At 44.1% G+C, this 22,628-nt stretch overlaps 1 protein-coding gene across 2 annotated transcripts in view; it reads right to left on the reverse strand.

The window, feature by feature from the left end:
• Positions 1 to 264: 264 nt before the first annotated feature.
• LOC119445476 (3-oxoacyl-[acyl-carrier-protein] reductase FabG) overlaps positions 265 to 22,628 on the reverse strand; it is an 87,028-nt gene continuing 64,664 nt past the window's right edge. For both annotated transcript variants that reach the window (XM_049663332.1, XM_037709757.2), the window contains exons 4-9: positions 13,132 to 13,270; positions 8,071 to 8,111; positions 7,149 to 7,218; positions 3,879 to 3,915; positions 2,237 to 2,300; positions 265 to 735 (exon numbers count right to left, since the gene is read on the reverse strand). In XM_049663332.1, coding sequence (XP_049519289.1) covers positions 544 to 735; positions 2,237 to 2,300; positions 3,879 to 3,915; positions 7,149 to 7,218; positions 8,071 to 8,111; positions 13,132 to 13,270 — 543 coding nt within the window. In that variant the 3' untranslated portion in view covers positions 265 to 543. The remainder of the gene's footprint in view (positions 736 to 2,236; positions 2,301 to 3,878; positions 3,916 to 7,148; positions 7,219 to 8,070; positions 8,112 to 13,131; positions 13,271 to 22,628) is intronic.

Here is a 22,628-nt window from a genome sequence, read left to right on the forward strand (position 1 = left end):
CTGCCTTCTTAAGTTGTATCCGACTATAGTGTCGTTATATATTAATTCCATGCTAACGCATTACTATCAACAGTAATACTGAGATAGATTCTGCCGAATTTTCGTTTTGCACTTGTCCCACCTCGAAATCTTTTTTCATAAAATATAATATCAATATACATAACTAAATACAACCAATATTAAAGCAAGAAGTAATAATTTTTCGCTAAGCTTGAAAAAGGATTCCGAAGAGAAAGATCACAGACAGTCGCAAAGGAATTCACTGCACAAGGCATGCGTCTTTATTCCACCCTTTATGCATCAAATCACCGACAGCAGAAACAGCAACGCTGTCTTGATCCTATGCGCCCATGGACATCGACAGAGTGACTGATGGGTCGGTCAGTTAGTAATTGTGCAGGGTAAAGCTGCAGCGCCCACAAATAACTAATGATACGTGTTACAAACAAGCGCTGTTTGTAAACAAGCTGTTTCCTCCTTTCTTTTTGTGCGCTACAGTTTTACCATGCATCGACAGAGTGTCGAGCCTGTCCCCTACGCATTCTACTTGTTCTCCTCCCATGGGGTGCCATGAGACAGCGAGGACACCAGCAGCAGACCACCGTCGACGGGCATCGATATTCCTGTGACAAACGAGGCATCGTCTGAGGCCAGGAAGGCGATGCAGCGCGCCACCTCGTCCGGTGTTCCAGTTCTTCCCAGAGCATGAGCGGCACCGGTAGTTTTCTCCAGCATCTGCACGGTGGTGACAATTAAATTCTGAGCTCGTCGTACAACCTATGGAATCAAGTACGAAAGTAGCAAAGCGTATATGCTTATAGTGCGCACTTTATATTAGGGAAAAGTGAGCGCTGGTTACTGAAATGCTCACGTGTGAGAAAATGAATAGCTAGTCGCAGTAAACAGCCTGATGCTTCGAAGTAAATCCTATATTGGAGACTGGGAAACAACGCTAGAAAGACGAGAATATGCCTGAAAAAAAGGGGTAAAGTAATGAAGGACCAAGTTCTCGATGGTGTGTTCATTAATGCAGAAAAGTGTTCCCGTGCGCGGCCGTTTACGCAGCGTCCTGTCTGCCCTGGTTATCAAAATTAATGAAATGGGCAAATTACCCGCTCACTGCGCTGCCTGCACCTGCAAGCGGCAATTTCATTTTACCAAGAGAGTACGAAGAAGCAAGAACCCATGCGCCCAAGAGGTTTTGGAAGCGGTTCCCATCAAAAGAAGAGGTTGCACCTGTGTTCAGTGCGCAACTATTCTTTTTGGCTAATAAGATGCATTGGAAAGTTTTGTGGGGAAGGAGGAAGGGTAATAACAATTACGGGATATTACGTGCCAAAACCACCATCTGAATATCAGTCACGCCATAGTGGGGGACTCCGGAATAATTTTGACTACCTGGGGTTCTTTCACGTGCACCTAAATCTACGTACACGTGTGTTTTCACATTTCCACCCCATAGAAATACGGCCGCCGTGGCAGGGATTCGATCCCGTGACCTCGCGCTTAGCAGCCTAACACCATAGCCACTAAGCAACCACGGTGGGTTGGTCGAAGGCTATCTTTCGAATTGTATGTAATTCCGCAATTCGGCTGTTTTGTGATTCTATAATTTGTAACCCCCAACGTTGAAATAAATCAGTTGTTATTACTGCGCTCGTTCTTTCCATGTGTCTCCTCTTGTGTGGTGTCCTGTTTCCCAATTTCGCGCACTTATCTATTTCTCAATGTTTTATAGCCCAGTCGAAAAAAAAAAGATAAGTCGTATCAACGTAGAACAAACACAAACAACGTGATTCTGTCGTGAACAGCGCGAGAAAGTGCATGAACGCCGCATCATCCAAATTGCCACCTATGAAGAGAATTAGTTTCATTAAACTGATGGGCTATCAAAATGACGCTTATGCAGCGTTACATGCCATTGTCGATTTATTATTCCTCTTTACTTGCGCTAGTTTAGTATAACCACCGAGAACAAAGAGATTGTGTAAAGGATACAACCAAAACCAAAGTCGCATAGAAGGTAATGTGAAATATAATTTAACTGGCAGGAGATCACGCAGCCTACTGCATCGCCACAATATTTTTCGATACCTCTATGCCCTCATTTTCACCACCGTTAACTGGTTGTAGGAAACTCTGCATTTAGAAATTCCCATTTTGCGAGCAGTAGTTTTGCAATTTCCTCTGTGCCTTATGTAGCCAACGCGACTGCAGCGGGTTTTGCCTTACGCACCTCCATATATTCGTCAACATTGGTTCCAGGTTTCAACGCCAAGGTCGTCTTGATGACACCGGGGCTGGGAAAAAGAAAATATAAAGAGAGAAATAAAGAAGCCGATACGTAAAGTTACATTCGTCACTTGTCCATCTGGCTCTATTCACATACGTTCCACCACGTCAGCTTACGTCAGCAGGTTACCATGGTTCTCAAAATAAACTGAAAAATCACTTCAGTGTTCCGTGGCTAGGAACTCTGCCATTCAAGTTTGCCCTAGTTACAAAGATAGAAGCATACTATTCTTATCTTGTGAGTGCGCCAAGTAACTTGAGGTTTGTAACTAGAGGTTACAAAAACAAGAACCGCAGACTGATAACTTATAGGTGCTCAGGTACTGATACTGCTGAGATAGCTGCTGATAACTGCTGAGACTGATAAAATCTCTCTTATTTAGACGCACTGAAATCTGTGCGTCTAAATATCTCGGAAGACTTACTTTGTACGGTTTTGCACGTATTAAGTATGGATGGTGATAAACGTAAACGCAGGAAAGACGCAGCACGGAGGTGGATGAGCCAATGCGCCGCACAGCTGGTCGCAGGAATACCACTGTATATGACTAGGTCTTTATGTAACTGTTTGTTGTATTTTTTAAACATTTTTTTTATTTAATGGTCATCCAGAACTTATAATTGCTACCTCCCATACGCCGTAGTGAATTTCTGCCCTCACCTAGAAAGTTTGCGCATGCGCCTTGCAGACAAGTCGATAGTACGGCACAGCCTGTCGCCATGATGGTGACTAAAGTGGACAACGCCGAATCGCTTGAGTATTGCGGAGTAGTTTGTAAGCTAGTTTGTAAAAGAGTTTGTAAGTTAGTAATTTTGTGTTTCAGCGAACCACTACTGAACCCGAGCTAAATCGGAGCGCCGTGAAGCCTAAATTCACCGTCAATTTTTTTTCTTTCTTCTTTTTTTTATTTTGACACCCTGGTTTGTACCGAAGCATACTTGTGCGAGCTACGGTCTTATGATGAGCTTTCATTGTTTGCCGCAATCAGCTCAGGGACATCATTTATTACGTTTCCACTTTCCTTTTGCTTCATAGCGTTGGCTACACTTGATTTATAAATATTTCGCTTCCGCAGTGCTTTATAATTGTCTCGAGCCCTATAGCACTAACGTCATCCACTACTAGCGAACCAGTATTGCTTTCAGCAATAAGACGTAGTCAATGACCTACCATGTTGATGTGTGGCCCACTTTGCTGCAGCTTAAAATTTACAGTGCGAAGGCTCTAGCGGTCCCTTACCAGCTAAAACTTCTTCCTTTTACTCTAACATAATATCCTATGCTGTAATTACGGAAATGCACTACGAGAATAATCTACAGTGATGCAACAAAAGCCGCTGTTGTACGCTCTCTGGCTGGTACCTGCCTCTGGTACAAAGGTGTTGCGTTAATTATGAACTCATCATATGCATAATTTAGCAGCATGTAGTTCAACATCAATGTGCTGTTCTCTCGCGCGCACATATGTGCACAACGTAAGAAATTTGAAGCAATATTGCCACAAACTGCACAGCGATTTACATAAGTACTCTTATTCGGGATACTGCACAGTGAAAATTTGTAGGGTAACGTACGGCTTTACTTACTTGATTGTGTTGACACGTACTCCAAAGGGAGCATTCTCTACAAAAGCAACAAAAGGAGAGAAAAATTATGTGAAGGGTTGTGACACCATAAGCAGACAGCGGCATGAGAGCTAGTTTGGCCATAATGTTATGTTCAGCGACGCGTACCTGTTAATGAGGGATTCGGTTCTGAATACTTTCTGCTTTAAATAGTTATAGACTGAAGTTACGCATTCCATTCTCACGAACAGACACAAATGCCCTACTTCGTTGCGTAATACGCAATTGTACGTTGGAGCACTGGACCCAACCACATCGTCAATACAAGCGAGTGCATAAATGGGGCGCAGAAATGAACTAGGGCATTCCTCACAGCCAAAGAAGCCAAACAAGCATGGTGCACCGGATTCGCCTTGTTGTCGCATTCACGAATCATTATAGACATATGATTGTTTGCAGTGACACTAGCCCCAATTGTGAATACTGCCAGGTACCAGAAACACATGATCATATATGTTGCGTTTGTCCCGCGTACGCGCAAGAACTACAGAAACTGGTATCTTCCATTGCAAAAGTCGATAAGAGGCCCCTATCAGACGAGTTTTTTTTTTAGGTCCTTGGCCCAATGCAAACAGCGCAGCCCTGATAACCAGTGCCGCTGTAGTCTTTCTACAAGCCACTGGGCTGAACGCACGGCTTTAGAGATGCCACAACGTTGTAACCTTGTATATACACACACCTCCTCCTCTTATCATCATAATAATTCATTAACCCTTTTCCTCCCCGTCCCTTTTTCCCCGTGTAGAGTAGCAGGCCACAGCAAGTTACAGCTCAGGCCGACCTCTCTGCCTTTCTGTAAATAAGTTTTTTTCTCTCTCTCCACAGCAATTAACAGCGAGATATATTTTCCATTTGGCTTCTGTGAGCTAAACTGCTCAAAAGGTTGGTGCTGCGTTATGCCAGACAGCTAGCCTAGGCATAAAGTCTCTAGAAAACGCAGTGACATCGTACTTTATTCAGGTTACATAACCCACGCACCGTGGACATCATTTGTATATATGAAGAATGTATCGCAAGGAAACGGTAATATCAACCAGTACTGAAAATACATGCGCCCTGGTGAAAGAGATGGGTAGCATTTTGGTTATTGACAATGCAAAAAAAAACTCTACTTTCCATTTTGTTCTTTTCACGCTGTTCAATACTGCCAGTTTCCTAGTTTTGGTGTTAGTAGGCGGGTGCGCTATCTTTATTTAGTATCGGCCTTTGATTTATTGCTAGATATTATACATGTAATAGCATGCCAGGACTTTTGGTCAACTAACCTTAGCATCAATCTTAAAAATTTATTTCATCAGCGAGCATGTATTTTCACTACAGTTTGATATTGCAATTTCCTTGTGATACGTTCTTGGCATTCGAAAATTATGTTTGAATTATGAATTCGAAATTATGGTGGGCGGACCATGCGGTGTGAATAAAGTACCAAGGCAGTTTGTATTTAAGAGACTATAGCCCTATTGGCCAGGGTCTCGCTTAAACCACCACCAACATTATTAACAGTTGAGCACACAGGCCCTAAATGCAAAATACATTATCCTTTTGTTCGCTTCTGTACATATGCACATTTTTTACAGGAAGCACGACATAATCCGTACGCGGCACAGATTGATAATGACTACTGTATTATGCATGGCCATAATTGTAAATTCCAATTAGCAGCAGATATATTGAACAACATTTCAGAAAAGAAACATGGGACCGCAAAGCAGCCATCATGTTTCTTGTAGTATTATACGGTGCCGGCATACAAGAACCTGCCAAGCTCGTCAAAAAAACAAACAAATTTGATTGTGAATGAGTGCGTCCTTTGCAATCAAAGAAGATACCTTCTGCAGAGGCATGGATTCGAAGGATGTGAGGATGGATGGCATCCTCTCTGAAAAGAGGTGGTGGCCGATTCCACGAAACTCCGTATTTCTATATCGCTCTCCGTTTGCTATTGTCTTTAATGACTTGAGCTTCCTGTTGGGGCAGACTGAACCTGATAGAAATTTGGCGCCCTTATGTGTAATGCCTCTTCATTATGTGTATTACCTCTCTTCACTCTACATACTCTAGCAGTCTTGTACAATACACTGTAAACCAATTTAAACCTTTAACGGTCATAACGGTGTGAATTACGGAGAGAAAGCACCTTTAGGGTGCAAATCGGTTAGAGTATAGTCCACAGCAGATTGACAAGATTTTCATTGTTCTTCAAATCTAAGCCCCCCGGCAGGGAACCGAAGTCCTCGTTTACTTCTGGATGGATAATGCGCCACGCTAACATAATATGCTTAGATGATTTCATTTGCTATTTACTCACTCTGCGCATTTAAAGATTATCCTCTACAAATTTTCTGCGATGGCACCGTTTTTTTTTCAGACGCGGCGATCTGGAATTGAACACTAGTGCGTTGCACCTTGATGTTTCCGAAAACTTTCTGTTTAGATGATTTCATTCCTTTCTATTTTTTAGATACTTGCATCGCTGCACGGTCTGCATTCGCCCACTATCGCCAACTGCGGAAATCGTGGAAAGCTGCGGTGCCGGTAACATTGGTTGGTGGGCAAGATGATTTACTTGACAAAACACACACACACACACACATTTCGTCCGCAAGTTTTTAATTATAACAAGGTGACTTCACTTGATTCACTGGAATCAAAACGTTTTCTCAAAGCAAACTGAATGGTACGCGAAAAAAAGGGCTGTTGTTGAATTACAAGCCTTTTCACACGTTGCCGATAGATATTTCGTCAATACCGACTGCTTCTTTTCTTAGTGGTTCTACATATATGTAACTGCGACACTCGTATTGTTTAATTTTTCCACGGCATTACGCATTGTACGTGGCTTAATTGTAACAAGAGTGATAAGAGGAAGTCACGCAAATAAATGGGGTGATCTCTGCTCGGGGTCTTCTTACCTGGTGAAAGAAAGGCTAAGGTTCTGAGAAATACGGGTATACGAGCATATGGGAAGGCATTTTTCTGTTATCAGACATGATTATTCAAAATAAAGCATTAGGGGGACTTCAGGAATATGACATCTTTGGGAAACGTGGTCTCCAGCGTGATACTCCACGAGCACGTCCTTCTTCGTGAGAATTAGTGAAGTTCAATGTATAGCTGTTTTTTTCTCTTGGTTTTCTACAAAATGAGTAGTTGTCCGCGCCACTGGAATAAAATATGCCGCCACACTTCCGTTCAATTGGGACAATCAGTAGAACGGCCACGCCCACTCACCTAAAGCAGCACATCGTGTCATGTGGTCCATTGCTGCTTTGGTCATGCAGTAAGGTGTCATATCTTTCACCTGCCCAGAAAGGCAATAGAAAAATATGATATTTCGCAGTAGGGTGGACGTTTAGGGCTATTTGGTATTTTGCTATGCGCGCCACCTTTTTTAATCGAGCGCAGAGCATGGGCAGTGGACCCGCAGTTTGTCCACTTTGCTTCGTGTTTCGCCGTCCGAAATGCTCGGTGTCACATTAAAGAAAACTAGCCATCTGAAGGCAAACGAATTGTCTTCGGATGAATATGAAAGAGTAATGCAATGAAGTATTCTTCGAGATGCTGGGGCGAAGCGTGGCAGTTCACCTGCTAGCGCCACCTGTACGTGCCAAGATTATAGCCAGCAATTACACACTTAGTAAACAGCAGTAGTAGCTTTTCTGCTAGTTGTGAATTCAAGGTCCCTGTGATTTGCAGAGGAATTGAAAAAATATGAATTCCATCTCCGCACGCGAAATTTCGAACGTTACTGTTTTCTTCGCCTAGACAATTAACGTATACCTATTTAGCCTTATGCTTCACCGATTGAAGTCCTGAGTCATTTCAACAATATTGTATATATCGTTGCCGAACCGTGCTCACTCGAGTTGCACCATTATTATTTGCTACTGAGCCGGCAATTTTCGGACCGCAACTGCACTCTCCTTGTATGTGCGAAATAGTGCATCGACATAATTGACTGTGACATTTCGGCATTCAGAAATGTTGCGCATAAAAAGCCGCAAGCTTTCACTTCAGAATATTATTAACAACAAAAGCTGCTGCTAGTGTATAAAAGTGGTGTCTTTCTTTCAGGTAGAAGATGGCGTAGAGGACCCACGAGAGCCAACAAATATGCCAAGTATGTACTGTTATTTTCTCCATCATTACTCACCACAATCGTCGACGCAACGCTTGAAATATTCACGATGCTGCCTGTAAGAGATTTACCGCATAAGTGATCATCGCAGCCGGCGCGCGAGAACGGCACAGCATCGTTTAAGGCATTCGTTATGAATGTACGTAATGAACGTACAAACGATCGACAAGAAATCACTAACATCGAACAAGATTTGCCGTTGCGTTGAAAACTTTCCGGTGACCATAGTCTCAAATGAAACAGTACAGCGCCTGCCCCAACGTTTTACAGCCAATTGTTTTCTTTATAGCCTTCAGCGAGCACATCCAAAGATGTGCTCCCCTTTTTTCCAAACGAAATTATTTAAACCATCACTTGGTCTCAGTATTTTGGCTGAACACTGGAAACATGGGAAATTCGTAACGCTTCACAAATCAGGAACTGGAGCATCACCCTTAACTTATCAACCCTATCTCGGGAACCAAAATACACTCTAAGATCATCGAGAACATAATATATTCAAACCATAATTTTTTTTCGATCCAACTATTTTTGATTATTCAGCGCGGTTTCAGACCCTCGTTATTATTTTTTTGCCAACGGCAGTTTTTTTACATATCATTTGCATACCACACATGACCGGAATTTTGAGGCGGAATGTAATTTTGTTGGATTTCATCAATGCCTTAAATAAGGTAAATGACAAAGTCATAATGCTTAAGGTTGGAGCTCTAAACGATGACCCTAAAATATTAACCTGGATTGTATGCTTTCTCAGGAACCTTTTTCTATATGCTCATGAATGATTTATCATGATTCGCAGTTGACCAAGGTTCCGTGTTAAGCCCGCTAGCCTCTTTAATATATGGTAATGAATTAGTGGTGTGCATTTTTTTCTTCTTGACACCTATATACCACTGACTGCGTTCGTTATGGTGAGATTTGTAATACAACTGACAAGCAAAGGTTACGGTCCATCTGGAATACCATGGTGAGTGATAAATGGTTAATGGAGTTATCTATAACAAGTGTAAGCTAATGCAGGTGTCAAGACGGAGTGAGTGCTTTTCTATTTACATACTTTACAGCAGAGGACTTAGGTCCGCTACATCATAGAAGTATTTAGGCATTCTAATGCCTTAGAACTTCACGCGGAGCACTCATATTTGTCCTAGAACAGCCACGATAATTGTACGTTAGATTACTTAAGTAATAATTTTAGCAAAGCCCTGACTTGTCTAAAATTCCCTCTTTATAAAACCCTCATATGTTCCAAATTAGATTACACTGCGTCAGTTTAAGAACATTACCACGCTACTCTCTATTATTGCCTTGAAGTATTGCAAAATAATGCTACTAGCTTTATTTTGTGCAGTTATCGCCGTAGAGTCAGTATAACATTGTAGGAAGAACGTGACGGCGGCGAACGAGCCGTACCGTCGTTCCTACTAAGAAGTCGGCCAGCCGAGCGGAGGCCGCGACGACCAGCGTCTCAAGCTCCTGGAACAACACTGCGCGTGCCGAGCTTGCGCTTCGAGCACGCGCTGCGCGTCTTTATTGTTTTCTTCCTTGACAGTCGGCGCGAAGGCACCGGTTGGGACCGCCGACCAAAGCGCCCCGCGTTGCAGCGTCGGTGGGCGCTACAGGGCTCCCCGCCCAGACGGAACGTCGATGAAGGAAGTGAGAGAAGCTAAGTTGGACCTTTGTACTCCAGCCTGCATCTTAGGTGCACCTGTGGCTGGCGCACGCACAGACGTCCTTGAGGCAAGCGGATCTGGCAGTGTGGCATTCGCTGTTGGCCTTGCAGGGCTGTCCGATACGTTTCCGGCGGTGGTCTGTAGCTTGTCGCAGGTCTTGCCGTCCAGCGAGCGGACAAACTCGAGAGCAGAGTCGCAGATCAGACGGTCCGTTTAGACGCCGTTCAGCTGGGCGAAGACGCACTGCTCGGAGTAGTCGCAGGGCTAGCCGAGGCCGGCGGCGGCCCGGCAGGTCAGGTGCTTGGACTTGAGGCTCACGGGCTCGGATGGCTCGTAGAGGTAGCGGCACTCACTGCACGAGGCCCCGCGAGGATCGCACTGGGCGTTGCTCGTGCAGGTGTCCTCGAAGATGGAACCAAGTGCGATGGTTGCCTTGGTGACTTGCGCATAGATAGGGCCGTGCATTGAAAGACCAACTTGCCGTTGTCGGAGGGAAGCCTCTCCAGCTGGTTGATGGCAATCTTGGAGACCTTAACGGGGACGTCGTTCTTCACGGTGCTTAGGGTGGAGCGGTCGATGAGGTTCTTCAGGAGACGGCCGTTAATGGTCCAGGTGATTGTGGTGTAGTCCTTGTACAGGCGCGAGAGCTGTTGGCCCCTGGGAGGAGGTTACCAGGGTGCGGGATTGCGCGCGCAGTGGGCTGCGCATCGATGCATCACTCGAGGTGGAGCCGCGCAGGCCGGGTTGTAACCACCTTTGCAGGCTGCAGGGTTGTTCGAAAGTAATCCCCTGTCGGGGACGGCGGGTTAAGCGGAGCTTCTCCCAAGCGAGCACCCCTGAACAAAGCCGGGCGTCTGGCCGGGGGTCGCTTGTGCTCGATTTGTATTCCGGTGGGTAACCGGTGGCCGCCTGGTTTCGAACCCGCAACCTCCCGCAGCCGAGGCGGACACTCCACGACGAGGTCACGGCTGCGGTGACTTACGGCGCTGCAGCTTTCCAATATCGAACACGGCGCCGGATCATTGGTAGGACTAGTGAGACTTAGCTGCTGCACGGGCGCCCGATGGAACGGTCCCTCGAGCAGAGCCCGCTGACGGTCCGCATCGTAAGGGGCCGTGGGCCGTAGGCTGTTGGCGTTCCCGAGCCGAAACTGGTCCTCGTAGAAGTCGCCCGAACCATCACGTCCGGGTCACCATTGTAGGAAGAACGTGACGGCGGCGAACGAGCCGTACCGTCGTTCCTACTAAGAAGTCGGCCAGCCGAGCGGAGGCCGCGACGACCAGCGTCTCAAGCTCCTGGAACAACACTGCGCGTGCCGAGCTTGCGCTTCGAGCACGCGCTGCGCGTCTTTATTGTTTTCTTCCTTGACAGTCGGCGCGAAGGCACCGGTTGGGACCGCCGACCAAAGCGCCCCGCGTTGCAGCGTCGGTGGGCGCTACAACATTATGGAAATCTAGCTTATTTTACCGCCGCTGCCACTCCGCAAGAAAGTTCTTCAGCTCTACCTCTATCACAAAGTTTAACATCAGCAAATCTTACGAACCCAGCTTATCGAAACAATTTCTGATCACTAATCTCGTCCGAATCATAAATATAAAGTGGTTTGTGGTTAAGGTCACACCAAAGCCTTTCTTGACTCATTCGTTTCAAAACTTCTGCATATTGACACCACCTTCCCATTGATATTGTGTTCATTTTACCGACTGTGCTGGTTTTCGATAGTATTTGATCATGTTCTTCACTTGTATTTGAACGCAATGATTTCTACTATACTTTTCGCAACCTGTTTTCCTGTATTTCTAGCACTGTATGACGCCACCATTCAATTACGTACCGTAGCCGCCTCGGTGGCTTAGCGATTACGGTGCTGCACTGCTGAGCACAAGTTTGCGGGATCGAATCCAAGCCGCGGCGGCCGCATTTCGTTGGGGCCGAAATGCAAAAACGTCCGTGTCCTGTTCATTGGAGGCACGTTAAATACCGGAATTTAGAAATTAATCCGAAGTCCATCACTACGCCATGCCTCATAATAGAATCGTGCCTTGGGCACGTAAAACCCCAGAATTCATTCATTATGTACTTTATTGCAGTATTGTTTAGGTAATTAAATGAATGTAAATAAATAAATTAATTCATTTATTTACTTTATTGCATTAATGTTTTATTTAATTATACTATTTTTTTACTGTGCATCGAACGGTTGCCACATTTTTGTGTTGCTGTTCTCTTGTTCTCCGCCCTATCAGGCCTCAGCCGATATAGGGTCATCGAAATAATTTATTTAGTAAAATATTGTGCCGAAACCACAAAGCCTTGCGGTTGTAAGTACAATTTGCAATTAGCTGGCTTCTTCTAATAAAAATATGTCAAGACAAGGATTGACTGGAATTATCTCGGCTGGAATTAACAATTCCAGCGTAAGAGCTGTTTGGGAACACGGCTCCTTGTTTGGATAGTCAAAAAGGGGCGCTCAGGCTACACTCGCATCGTCCTTTCCGATCACCTGACTCGATGTCATAGCGCCGAGAAGCGCTCTCAGTCGCGCCTTCGAAGCAGCCGAGTAATGTGGTCGGCTTCCGGTCATGTGACCCCACCCGCTCCGCGTACTTGCCCTCGCAAATTGTTGCGCTCTCACTCGGTTCACCGTGACGACGATTATCATCCATGTAGACCGACATCACAGTCACTGGTAGCATTACTGCCATTTTACTTCAGCTTTTGCTGCCTTCCTTCTCTCGGCTCCGAAAAACAGCCGCTTAGGATTCCGAGGGTCAGAGCGATCATTCCAAGATGTCATTGAGTCGATGCCTGTCACTAACTGTCGGCGAAGACAGCGCAGGGACTGCTGGTCTGGTGACAGAGCAGCCGACAAAAAAGCCATGACCTGCACGCGGCCGCAAGCGTGCGATAAGAATAGACTGAGATATGTCACGGTCACTCTTTCCACCAGTTCCCGGTGTCGCCGGAAAATACGGCTGCCACCGAGAACCTCTGGAGATCCTGTTCTATGCAAGGAAGGCATCATGTGCTGAATGAGATCAGTACAGCATCAGTATGCGATTCTACGGAAGTTGCACGGCAACGTTGCTTCGAGACCATGCCACTGGTATTCTATAGCAACATATGTAGCCATTAGGTAGCATCCATAGCAGGATATTGCCTTGCGACCTATTATTATTCGAACTTGCCCCAGTGTGGGCTATGCGTGCGTCATATTATTCTCTTAGACTGTGTTCATTTGTACCTTGAATAATTATTGTTTATGTTAATATTTGTGTGGTGCATGTCACTACCTTAAACAGGCCAGACTGTCTTGAGTGACGGAAACGAACGAAGTGCCTTAGTAGAAAGGCGTAATTTTACCCCCCTCCCCCCTAATCAGAAACAATATAAACCATACCTTTGGTTTTACGCAAGTATGGAAGAGCGTTCTTGATCATGCAGAGCGGGCCCCGAAAGTTTGTGTCCCAGACGCGGTTGTAGTCTTCTGTCGTAGTTCTTTCAATTGTACCTGGCATGGGAATACCAGCATTGTTCACCTGCAATAAATGAAAATGTGCAACAAAAGTGTCATCCAGCCAAAAATTGGTCGGCCTCATTTACTTGTATTTTTGGTTAAAACAATATGCTTAGTTAGTTGTAACCTGCATTTCTTGCTACATCTAGGTGCATGCAGTTTCTGTTACTTTCTCGTTGCAACAGGAGCGTGACCACGTTTCAGGTATCCAAGCAAAATTTAGTGCTATAAGCAACATTCTGCCATGTAATGAAGCATTATAAATTCCTGAAAACATTGCGGTTCCGGAATGCGTATGCTGCAAGAAATAATCATTTATTACATACAATTACTTACAAAGCATGCTTCTAGCGTGCGAATTATAATATTCTCCACATAAAAAATGGCTATAGAATTTCAGAGAACACGTTTCGCAGAAGCAAGTTGCCCATGCCATGCAGTGAAACATTTCTGAAACACTGTGAGGAAAACGCACGCTCTGAATTTTTGGCTTGCGAATGTTCATTTTTAAAACGAAAACAGTGCAACATACCCGCAAAAAGGTAAAGTCGCATTGCTTTGACATTGCAAATATTATGTATGAACTAGCCCGACAGGAAACTCTGCGGAAGCTAGTATCTTGCTTCATTTCGCGCTCCAGATAGCGCTGCTCAGAGGTCAGCGTCTTCTGCATTTTCCTAGATTGATCTTGAAGCTTTGGCACTACTTTTCCAGCAGGAAAGTGTTTGCAACCTTTACAGAATCTTTGCCTTTTATTACCCGTACAAGAAAGAGCCCACCGCATTGCCAGCATCAGTAACTCTAACACAGCATACCCCCGCAAGCCCATACCGTGACATTTCAGCAGTCATTTTTCCTGCGCACCGCACGAGACTGGAATGGCCTGCCCACCGAAGTTGGCACTATCATCGACCCACTAGCATTCAAGCGGCTCATTGAAAACATGCCATTGTGACTTTTATTATCTTGTTTGCCATTCACTGCCCACTCCGTCATGTAATGTCTCAGCAATTGACTTTTGAGGAAATCAATAAACAAATAAACAAATACTGTGGAGCCCCTCGGTTTCCGCAGGCGCTCAATTTTGAACAACTGTTCTAAACATCGTGAGAATACCAAGTTCTGCGCGTTAGAGTTGTGGTAGAGTATTTTAACTGCGCTTGTGAGTAATAAAACCGCCTCAAGTCAAAACCTAAACTTCTGCGCGAGCAATTCCCGACTTTTTCTTTCAATTATCGCACTTCTGTGAACGAGAGCGTAAATGCGTTGATGTAAGGCCGTCCCCTGGCTTATTGCTGCTACTCTGGCCACACAAATGCGATGATACTGCGCCGTAATCACGATCCGCGAATTATCTTGGGCACGGCAGTACCACAAGAATGCAGACGTCTAATCCACTGTCCTTTTTCACGCAGCTTCCTGTCAGCATACTCCTTATCGGTGGGAATGCGCACACCGGGCTGCTACCGGAGATGATCAGCGTAACGCATATCAACAACACCGGGTCCACGCGCCAGATGATTCCTACTATCTGTGTTGGGACAACTGGCCACGTGGTTCGGCGACCGACGCGCCCTGCTGGACACATGACCGGCATCGAGCGCCACCTATTCTACCGGCTATATATGGTCTTCCTTCAATGCCAGGAGCCATTGGGCACGGCAGTACCACAAGAATGCAGACGTCTAATCCACTGTCCTTCTTCATGCAGGTGAGAAGGCGACACGATAAGTGTTTTAGATCTAGTAACCCCTTCTTGTTGGTGCTGCCGTGCCCGCGGCTTGTTGTTGCAGTTGCCGATGTTGTTTTGTTTTCATGGAAACTTCTTTTAGTAGCTGGAGATATAGAAGAAAATCCAGGCCCCTAGTTAGGCCAGATTGCTAAACAACTAAAGGATATCGCAACCGACATAAAAGATATAAAAGGACATCGGCTAACCGAAATTGAAAAGAAGATAGACGCCCTCTCCAAACTTGAAGAAAAAGTGGTTTCATGCGAAAACAACATATTGCAATTGGAAAGAGCCATTAAAAGATTAGAACGCAGGGTTGATGATTTGGAAAACGATAGCAGAAGATCAAATATTATTGTTTACGGACTACCCGAGGTTGAGGGCGAAAACAGCTCTACATTGGAACACAGCGTCAATCAAACGATCAAGGATACCCTTGGTTTAGAGCCGGTTGCCTTGGAACGAAAACATCGCTTAGGCAGACCGAATAAAGATAAAAATAGACCGGTCATCTTAAAGCTACTTGACTCAAGAAACAAATCAATGATATTGAGGAAAGGCTACAAACTCAAGAACACTAACTACTCTATAGATGAAGATTTCAGTCGTAGAGTGTGGGAAAAGAGAAGAAAACTCTGGGAAAGTACTGAATCAAACCTTCAGAAAGGAGAAAAAGTATCTCTATTTTTTGAGAAACTGTACATAAATGACAGCAGGTTTGTCTGGGATGACGAAAGAAACATGAGAGTCGCAGTTCAAAAAAACGTCGAAAGTAACTCGAAGCCACAAACATTCACAGAAATAGCATTACTAAATGTGAACGCCAGAAGTGTTGTCAATAAAACTGAAGCATTAGAAAACCTGTTACTCGAACACAGCCCTGACATAGTTGCCATTACTGAAACCTGGATTTCACCAAAAATATACAGCCACGAAATAGCACCCCCAAATTACTCAGTTATCCATAAAGATCGACCAACTCGAGGCGGTGGCGTAGCTCTGCTTATTAAGAAGCCCTTATCCTTTGAATGGACGTCCGACGTTCCAGATGTTGAGGCTGTGTTCTGCAGGATTATGTGCGATGACTTTGCAATACTTACTGGTTGCTTTTACAGAAGTTCTCTTTCTGGTCACGAAAGTGTTATTGCTGTACAGGAGTTTATGCAGAAGCATGCTACTAACCGAGTTATTCTAATGGGAGACTTCAATTTACCTGATATTGACTGGAATACCATGCATCACACTTCACTCTCATCAAATTCACTCATTGATTTGATGCTAAACTTCGGGCTTCATCAAGTTGTAACCTCTCCTACGCGAACGCAGGGAACAAGCGATAACATTCTAGACTTAATACTGATTAGTGACAACTTCCCCCTAGATCTACTGAACTAGCTCGGAGATCATAAACGGTATCTCAGATCACAACATACCAATGTGTCAGCTGCCCCTCGGATGCACTGCAACAGCTAAAACTACCAAAGTTATCGTCCCTAATTTTTAAAAAGCAGATGATTCCGCTATACTAACCTATTTAGAGCACGAATACGAAGAATTTTACGAAATGGCCAACGATAGTTCTGTTCACGTCAATGATCTTTGGCTTCATTTCAAGCGTTTAGTCTCGCACGGCATGCACCATTTCATCCCGAAAAAAAGCAAAAAAGCAAAAAAAAACAATCCTTGGATAACACGCGATAGAATTCATGTCAAGCGCGGAATAAAACGCTTGCGCCGTAACATAAAAACGAAAGGTGAAAGTACACAAAAAAATCGCAACTATTTCGCGCTACCGACGAACTCAATTTAAAGACTAAGCTCGCAAAGCATGCGTACTTCAATGAAACATTGCCTAACCTTATCACTCACAACCCTAATCACTTTTGGACCTTTTTTCGCGCACGCCCTGCAGCGACACCTGATCGTCCACGCGAGGAAAAATTGGCACTCGCTGATAAATTTAACCAACACTTTCACTCAGTCTTTACTAAAGATAACAACACACTTCCATATTTGCCACAGCCATCATTCTCCACTATTGACACATTAACAATAGACGACTGAGGAATATTTAAGCACCTAATTGAGCTAGACATGAAGAAAGCAAACGGTCCCGATAACATTCCCAGTCAGTTCTTCAAAAGATATGCTGAATGTAACAGTAAATATCTTGGCCTTATTTACCGCTTAGTCACTTTCGACATCAGACTTACCAGAAGATTGGAAAATTGCTAAAATTGTACCGATTCATAAGTCAGGCGATCCTAACCTACCATCTAACTACAGACCAATTTCACTTACCAGCACATCATGTAAAATTTTAGAACACATTATTCTCAAAAACTTAAACGCATATTTCGAAGAACATTTTCTAGTAGATGTTCAACACGGTTTTAGAAGAGGTTTATCGACAGTCACTCAGCTAGCAGAGGTGGTACACGATCTTGCTTCAAGTATTAATAATCATAATCAATCTGGCCTACTTCTACTAGATTTCAGTAAAGCGTTTGGTTGTGTGTGCCATAGTAAACTAACTGCCAAAATTACAGCTGTGATTGGCAATGGACCCATTACTGCATGGATAAAAGCTTCCTATCTCACCGATCACAATTTGTCGTCATCGAAAACATCCCATCTGCTCCGGTTCCTGTTACATCAGGGGCCCCACAGGGCTCAGTCATAGGTCCGCTATTATTTTTTGTTTTTATCAATGACATTACAAACAACATTGATTGTAAAATTAAACTCTTTGTAGATGACTGCATAATATACAGAGAAATACGTAATCACGAGGATCGAGTTCTGCTCAATAACCCACTAGCGAAAATAAGCGAATGGTGTGATAACTGGCAAATGACCATTAATCAAAACAAAACGGTTTGTATGACAGTAACGAGAAAAAAAGCACCCATCGCTTTTCCCCTACACACTTAACGGCAGCCTCGTAACTAGAGTTCAACAGCATAAGTATCTTGGTTTAACGATAGCGTCCGACCTTAATTGGACATCGCATATCAACAACATTACTTCTTGTGCATTACGAAAACTCTTTTTTCTCTAAATGTGTCTGCGGTTGGCACCAACTAACGTCAAACTTTTAACTTACACTACATTTGTGAGACCTGTCCGTGAGTATGCTAATGTCGTATCGTTCCCGTTCACTAAATCTAATATATCTAAACTGGAAAGCATTCAGAGAAAGGCAATTAGGTTTGTTCACCGAAAGTACCGACGCAGTGATTCACCTACTCTTCTCCTAGCACAGTCAGGGCTTGGAACTTTGGCAGTTCGAGCAAAACGATCTCGTCTAAAATTTCTGCATCAAATACTACACAAGCGAGTAAAAATGGATGCTTCTGCATACGTTACATTTTCTAAATCGCGCATACTTCGTCATAATCATCCGTATACGCTAAACGAGTTCCTTTGTAATAACGATACTTTTCAGTTTTCCTTTTTCCCCCGCATTGTTTGCGAGTGGAATAAGCTGGATGCATCTATAACTAACACAGTATCGCAGTCCGATTTTGTTAATTTATTGGAAGACGAAATAAATAGTTAGGAAAAAAACAGTTCTTATGCACATATAATCATCAAAACTACCACTTTTTGAAATATACCTAAAATTTACCTCCTTTATTTCTTTCTTCGTTTTTGTAACATTGCTCTTTTTATTAATAGCATTATTGTTGTAAAATTGCGCATTGAACCTGTTTCATGTATTTCCATTTACATGTTTGGATGTTTTTGCCGTTCTGTATATAACACATGCATTGTATGTGCAATCATATGCCCACCTGCTATGGTCTCGATATGGGACTGGCAGTATTGTAAATAAATAAATAAATAAATAATCTCTCCAATCCATTTTTCACCAGTGGCCAAGGCAAAAGCCCACGCGAACATTAATCATAACACGCAAGCCTCAGTTTAGCGAAAGTTGCGCCAAAAATCAGAGTTTTTCCAAAGGAACACAATGAAAACTGATTCTGAGAGCTGTTTTTTCTTCTGCCTCCTACAGGAGAGCGTTATATTGCTGCATTAACTTCGTCGTGTAGAAATCCTCCATTGATACTCCGAACGAACCAGAACTTAGTTGATGTTCACGTCGACGGCGTCCCCTTGACGGCGTTAGTAGATACTGGAGCCCAGCTGTCCATAATGAGTTACAACCTCCGTCGTCGACTGAAGAAGGTTCTCACGCCTGCTACTACATGAGCCGTACGCGTCGCCGATGGCAGCGCTCTTGCCGTCACTGGAATGCGTACTTCCCGTATAAGTATCGCTGACCGCACCGTTCCAGTTTTTTTTTTTACAGTGCTGACCAATTGTCCGCACGACGTAATTCTCGGACTCGGCTTTATTACGGCGCATTCAGCTTTGATCGACTATTCTGCCGGTACCCTTTGCCTCAATCTTCCTTTACGTGGCGTGCGACATGCACAACGTACGTCAGTGAAATTCAGGGTATATGAGGCACTGGTACTGACTGTGGCGATTTCATAAATAACTGTAGTAACGGCACGCAGCACTCGATATGGACCTGTGTACTGAGACATTATATTCAATGAACGGTTTAAACTTGCAGAAATGGCGGATAAAAATCATCAATCACCAGTAACCGATTTTTTCCTAGGCTGAAAAAATTATTAGTGTGAGTTACTATTTATTATAAAAGCACAGCATGCAGATTTAGATAACGCTACGTAAGTGCCTAGTTCACTAGGTACTAATTCGAACAGCTGCATTTATTACGGCCTATTTCTTGTCAGAGTGTACTTTGCGTCATATTGCATAGGTTGAATAGAGTGCTATGCTTGTAGCAGGGATGCTCACAACAATGTCGCTAAATTGAAAGCAATGCTTTTCATTACACCCTTATATATATATATATATATATATATATATATATATATATATATATTGCTTTAATACCGCTATTGCCACTATCTTTCTAGCACCATTTTAGCAGAGTAGGATATCGTTTTTCATAATTGATACGGTTTTAGGACGGCATTTACTGAGCCCTCTTCCTGATAAATGTACTTGTCTGTTAAACTTTAACATCAGCTAAGTTTTCGCTGCGCCGCCTGTTCCTTTGGTTTCGCTATATGGGAAGTCATACACGGAAGCCTATCACTTGATGGTGCTATCGGAACAGGTAGCTTACATAGGAATTCCCACGCATCTGATTTCTCTGCTTAACATTGCGGTTCCAGCAGTCTGCAACACATAAGAATACCTCGCATATCTCTTCCAGGCCTCTGTCACACCCTGTCAGCGCTAGAGCACCGCTTGCTTGAGGACGCCTTGCGCAGCAACTGCGAATTTGTTTCCCTGGTCTCTGCTATGGGAAATTCAGTCAGCATTTCCTCGGGTAACATGTATTAAAGGGGTCAATGAACTATATTGCCTTTGTGCAGTGTTGATGTGAACATTGCTCATATGAAGATTTTTCTAAAAAAATGCTCCTGATCATTTTGTGTATTCGGTCAACCATTTCGTGCAAGCATGTCGACAACATTTTATCGGAAAAGCTTGTAAGAACTGGAAGGGAAAGGTTGCAGTCCACCACGTTTGTTGTCACAGATATGCTGACAGTAGCAAGAAATAGGTGGTGTATACGGGTGAGTTGATATATAAATAACATGTGGCATGCAATGCCTAGGTTTACAATAGACATACCCAAGGATGCCGGCAACACGAAGAGTTTATCTGTGAAGCATAAATGCGTTCATACGTCAAATAAATTTTGCTGTTCACATATAATATATAAGTGACAGTTCAATGAAAAACAAGACGTTTCCTAAGGTTGTGCGTATATAGACACTTAATTGGAATAGACTGGTCGTCTTAGAAACTCCTATTTCGTATAGCGTTTTCCGCCGGCTGTGGTATACATTGCATATGTATCGTAATTCTTGGGCGCTCAAGAACTTTTTGTTGAATCATGATATTCAATATAACTTTAAATTTGACACATTTATTTCAGACCATACTCGCTTCATATTACGATGTGATGGTAGCTTGATTTTAATGAGTTATGTATTCACGCAGTTTCCAGGGCCTAAACATCTATCTGTGTATGTATGTATGTGTGTATGTATGTATGTATGTATGTATGTATGTATGTATGTATGTATGTATGTATGTATGTATGTATGTATGTATGTATATATGTATGTACAGCTGCAGCGGAAAAAGATTAGCACAAGTTGTCCATGACCGGAGCAGGGAAATTGATGTACGCGGCGCTCTTGTTCCCGTGCACACTGGTATCTAAAGTGCCACATGATTCATGCTCCAATCAGGGGGTGCGTGGCACTCCCATTTTTAGCGGGCGAGTGCACAACAGGGTCGCGTGCCGCAATTTATAAGATCGAATGATCGGTCACTTGTGCTAATATTTTTTCCGCTGGAACTGTACCTATGTATGTATGCATGCCTGTTTGTTGTCCGTAATCGTCTTAACGGTCGCTGGGTACACCAAGGTCGGGTCGATTAGGTATCGCATCGACTGCTGTGCTCAAGGAACAGGGTTGGAAACCAACCGTCGGGCCAACTTGGGTCACTGCGTATATGGCAATCTGTACATACGTGCCGATCTTTAACGAACCTTTTTCACGCCGACAAGGCTCGCTCTACACGGGGAATTGGGAAGGTAACTGTGTTTGACGAAACTCTTTGACTCCGACTGAGAGCACTGGGTGTGTCGCGCGCGGTCTGTGCTGGTCTCCAATGAACCTTTTTGATGCCCATTTGGCTCTCTGGGAATGTGCCAGTAGGTTCGTGTCAATGAACGTCTTTGACGCCAACTTGGATAACTAGGTACGTGCCACTGTAAAATGACAAAAAAGATCCTTTAAATTTATCCGATGCTTAGCGGAATCAAGCCCACATCACAAGGGTCCCTCAAAAACACCAACCCGAAGCTTTAGCAGGCTCCGCCACAAATGTTCTGGGTATGTGCCGCTTTTCAATGAACGTTTTTCACGCGAACCTATTCAGTGAGCTACGCCATGAGCTACTCGAACACTTTCACCATGTGTCGTTTGGGTTCGTTGTCTCGGGATACACGGATGCATCGCTTGCCTGGATTACCAAGACGTGAACAGACCATTCCGTACCGTTTGTGGATAGGCGTTGCATTTATGAACTCGCATGCCTTCCTTATTGAAATGGCCAACAGCCCCACGTGCGACATGTGCAGCAGCAATGAGACGTTCGAACACATTATCTGTGTCTGCCCGCGCTATAGTGTGGAGAGACAAGTGCTGTGCAGAGTACTAGACCAATTGAACAATGGTCCACTAACGGAACTAAAAGCTTTAGGTCAGTGCTCCGAAAGAACACTCGCGTTGAAGGCATAACTCGCGCTACTAAAGTTCCTGCGGACTACGGGCCTTCACTATAGGCTTTAAGAACGCTCTCGTATGGGTAGCCATGCGCGGACTTCACGGCAGCGTCAGTACATTGCGAAGCACGTTCAGAAACGAGCGCGAGAGAAGAACCCGGTTGACACATGACGCGTCTCTCAGCGTTCCCACGCGCCGACTCGCCATGCATTTCGGAGGCCACGGACAGGCTTCGCAGCGGCGCCGCTAGGCGGCGCCAGGTGTTCCTAAGGAAGCGCAAGAGAGTAATCCCA

Source organism: Dermacentor silvarum, chromosome 3 (assembly GCF_013339745.2).
Source record: "Dermacentor silvarum isolate Dsil-2018 chromosome 3, BIME_Dsil_1.4, whole genome shotgun sequence".
NCBI lineage: Eukaryota > Metazoa > Arthropoda > Arachnida > Ixodida > Ixodidae > Dermacentor > Dermacentor silvarum.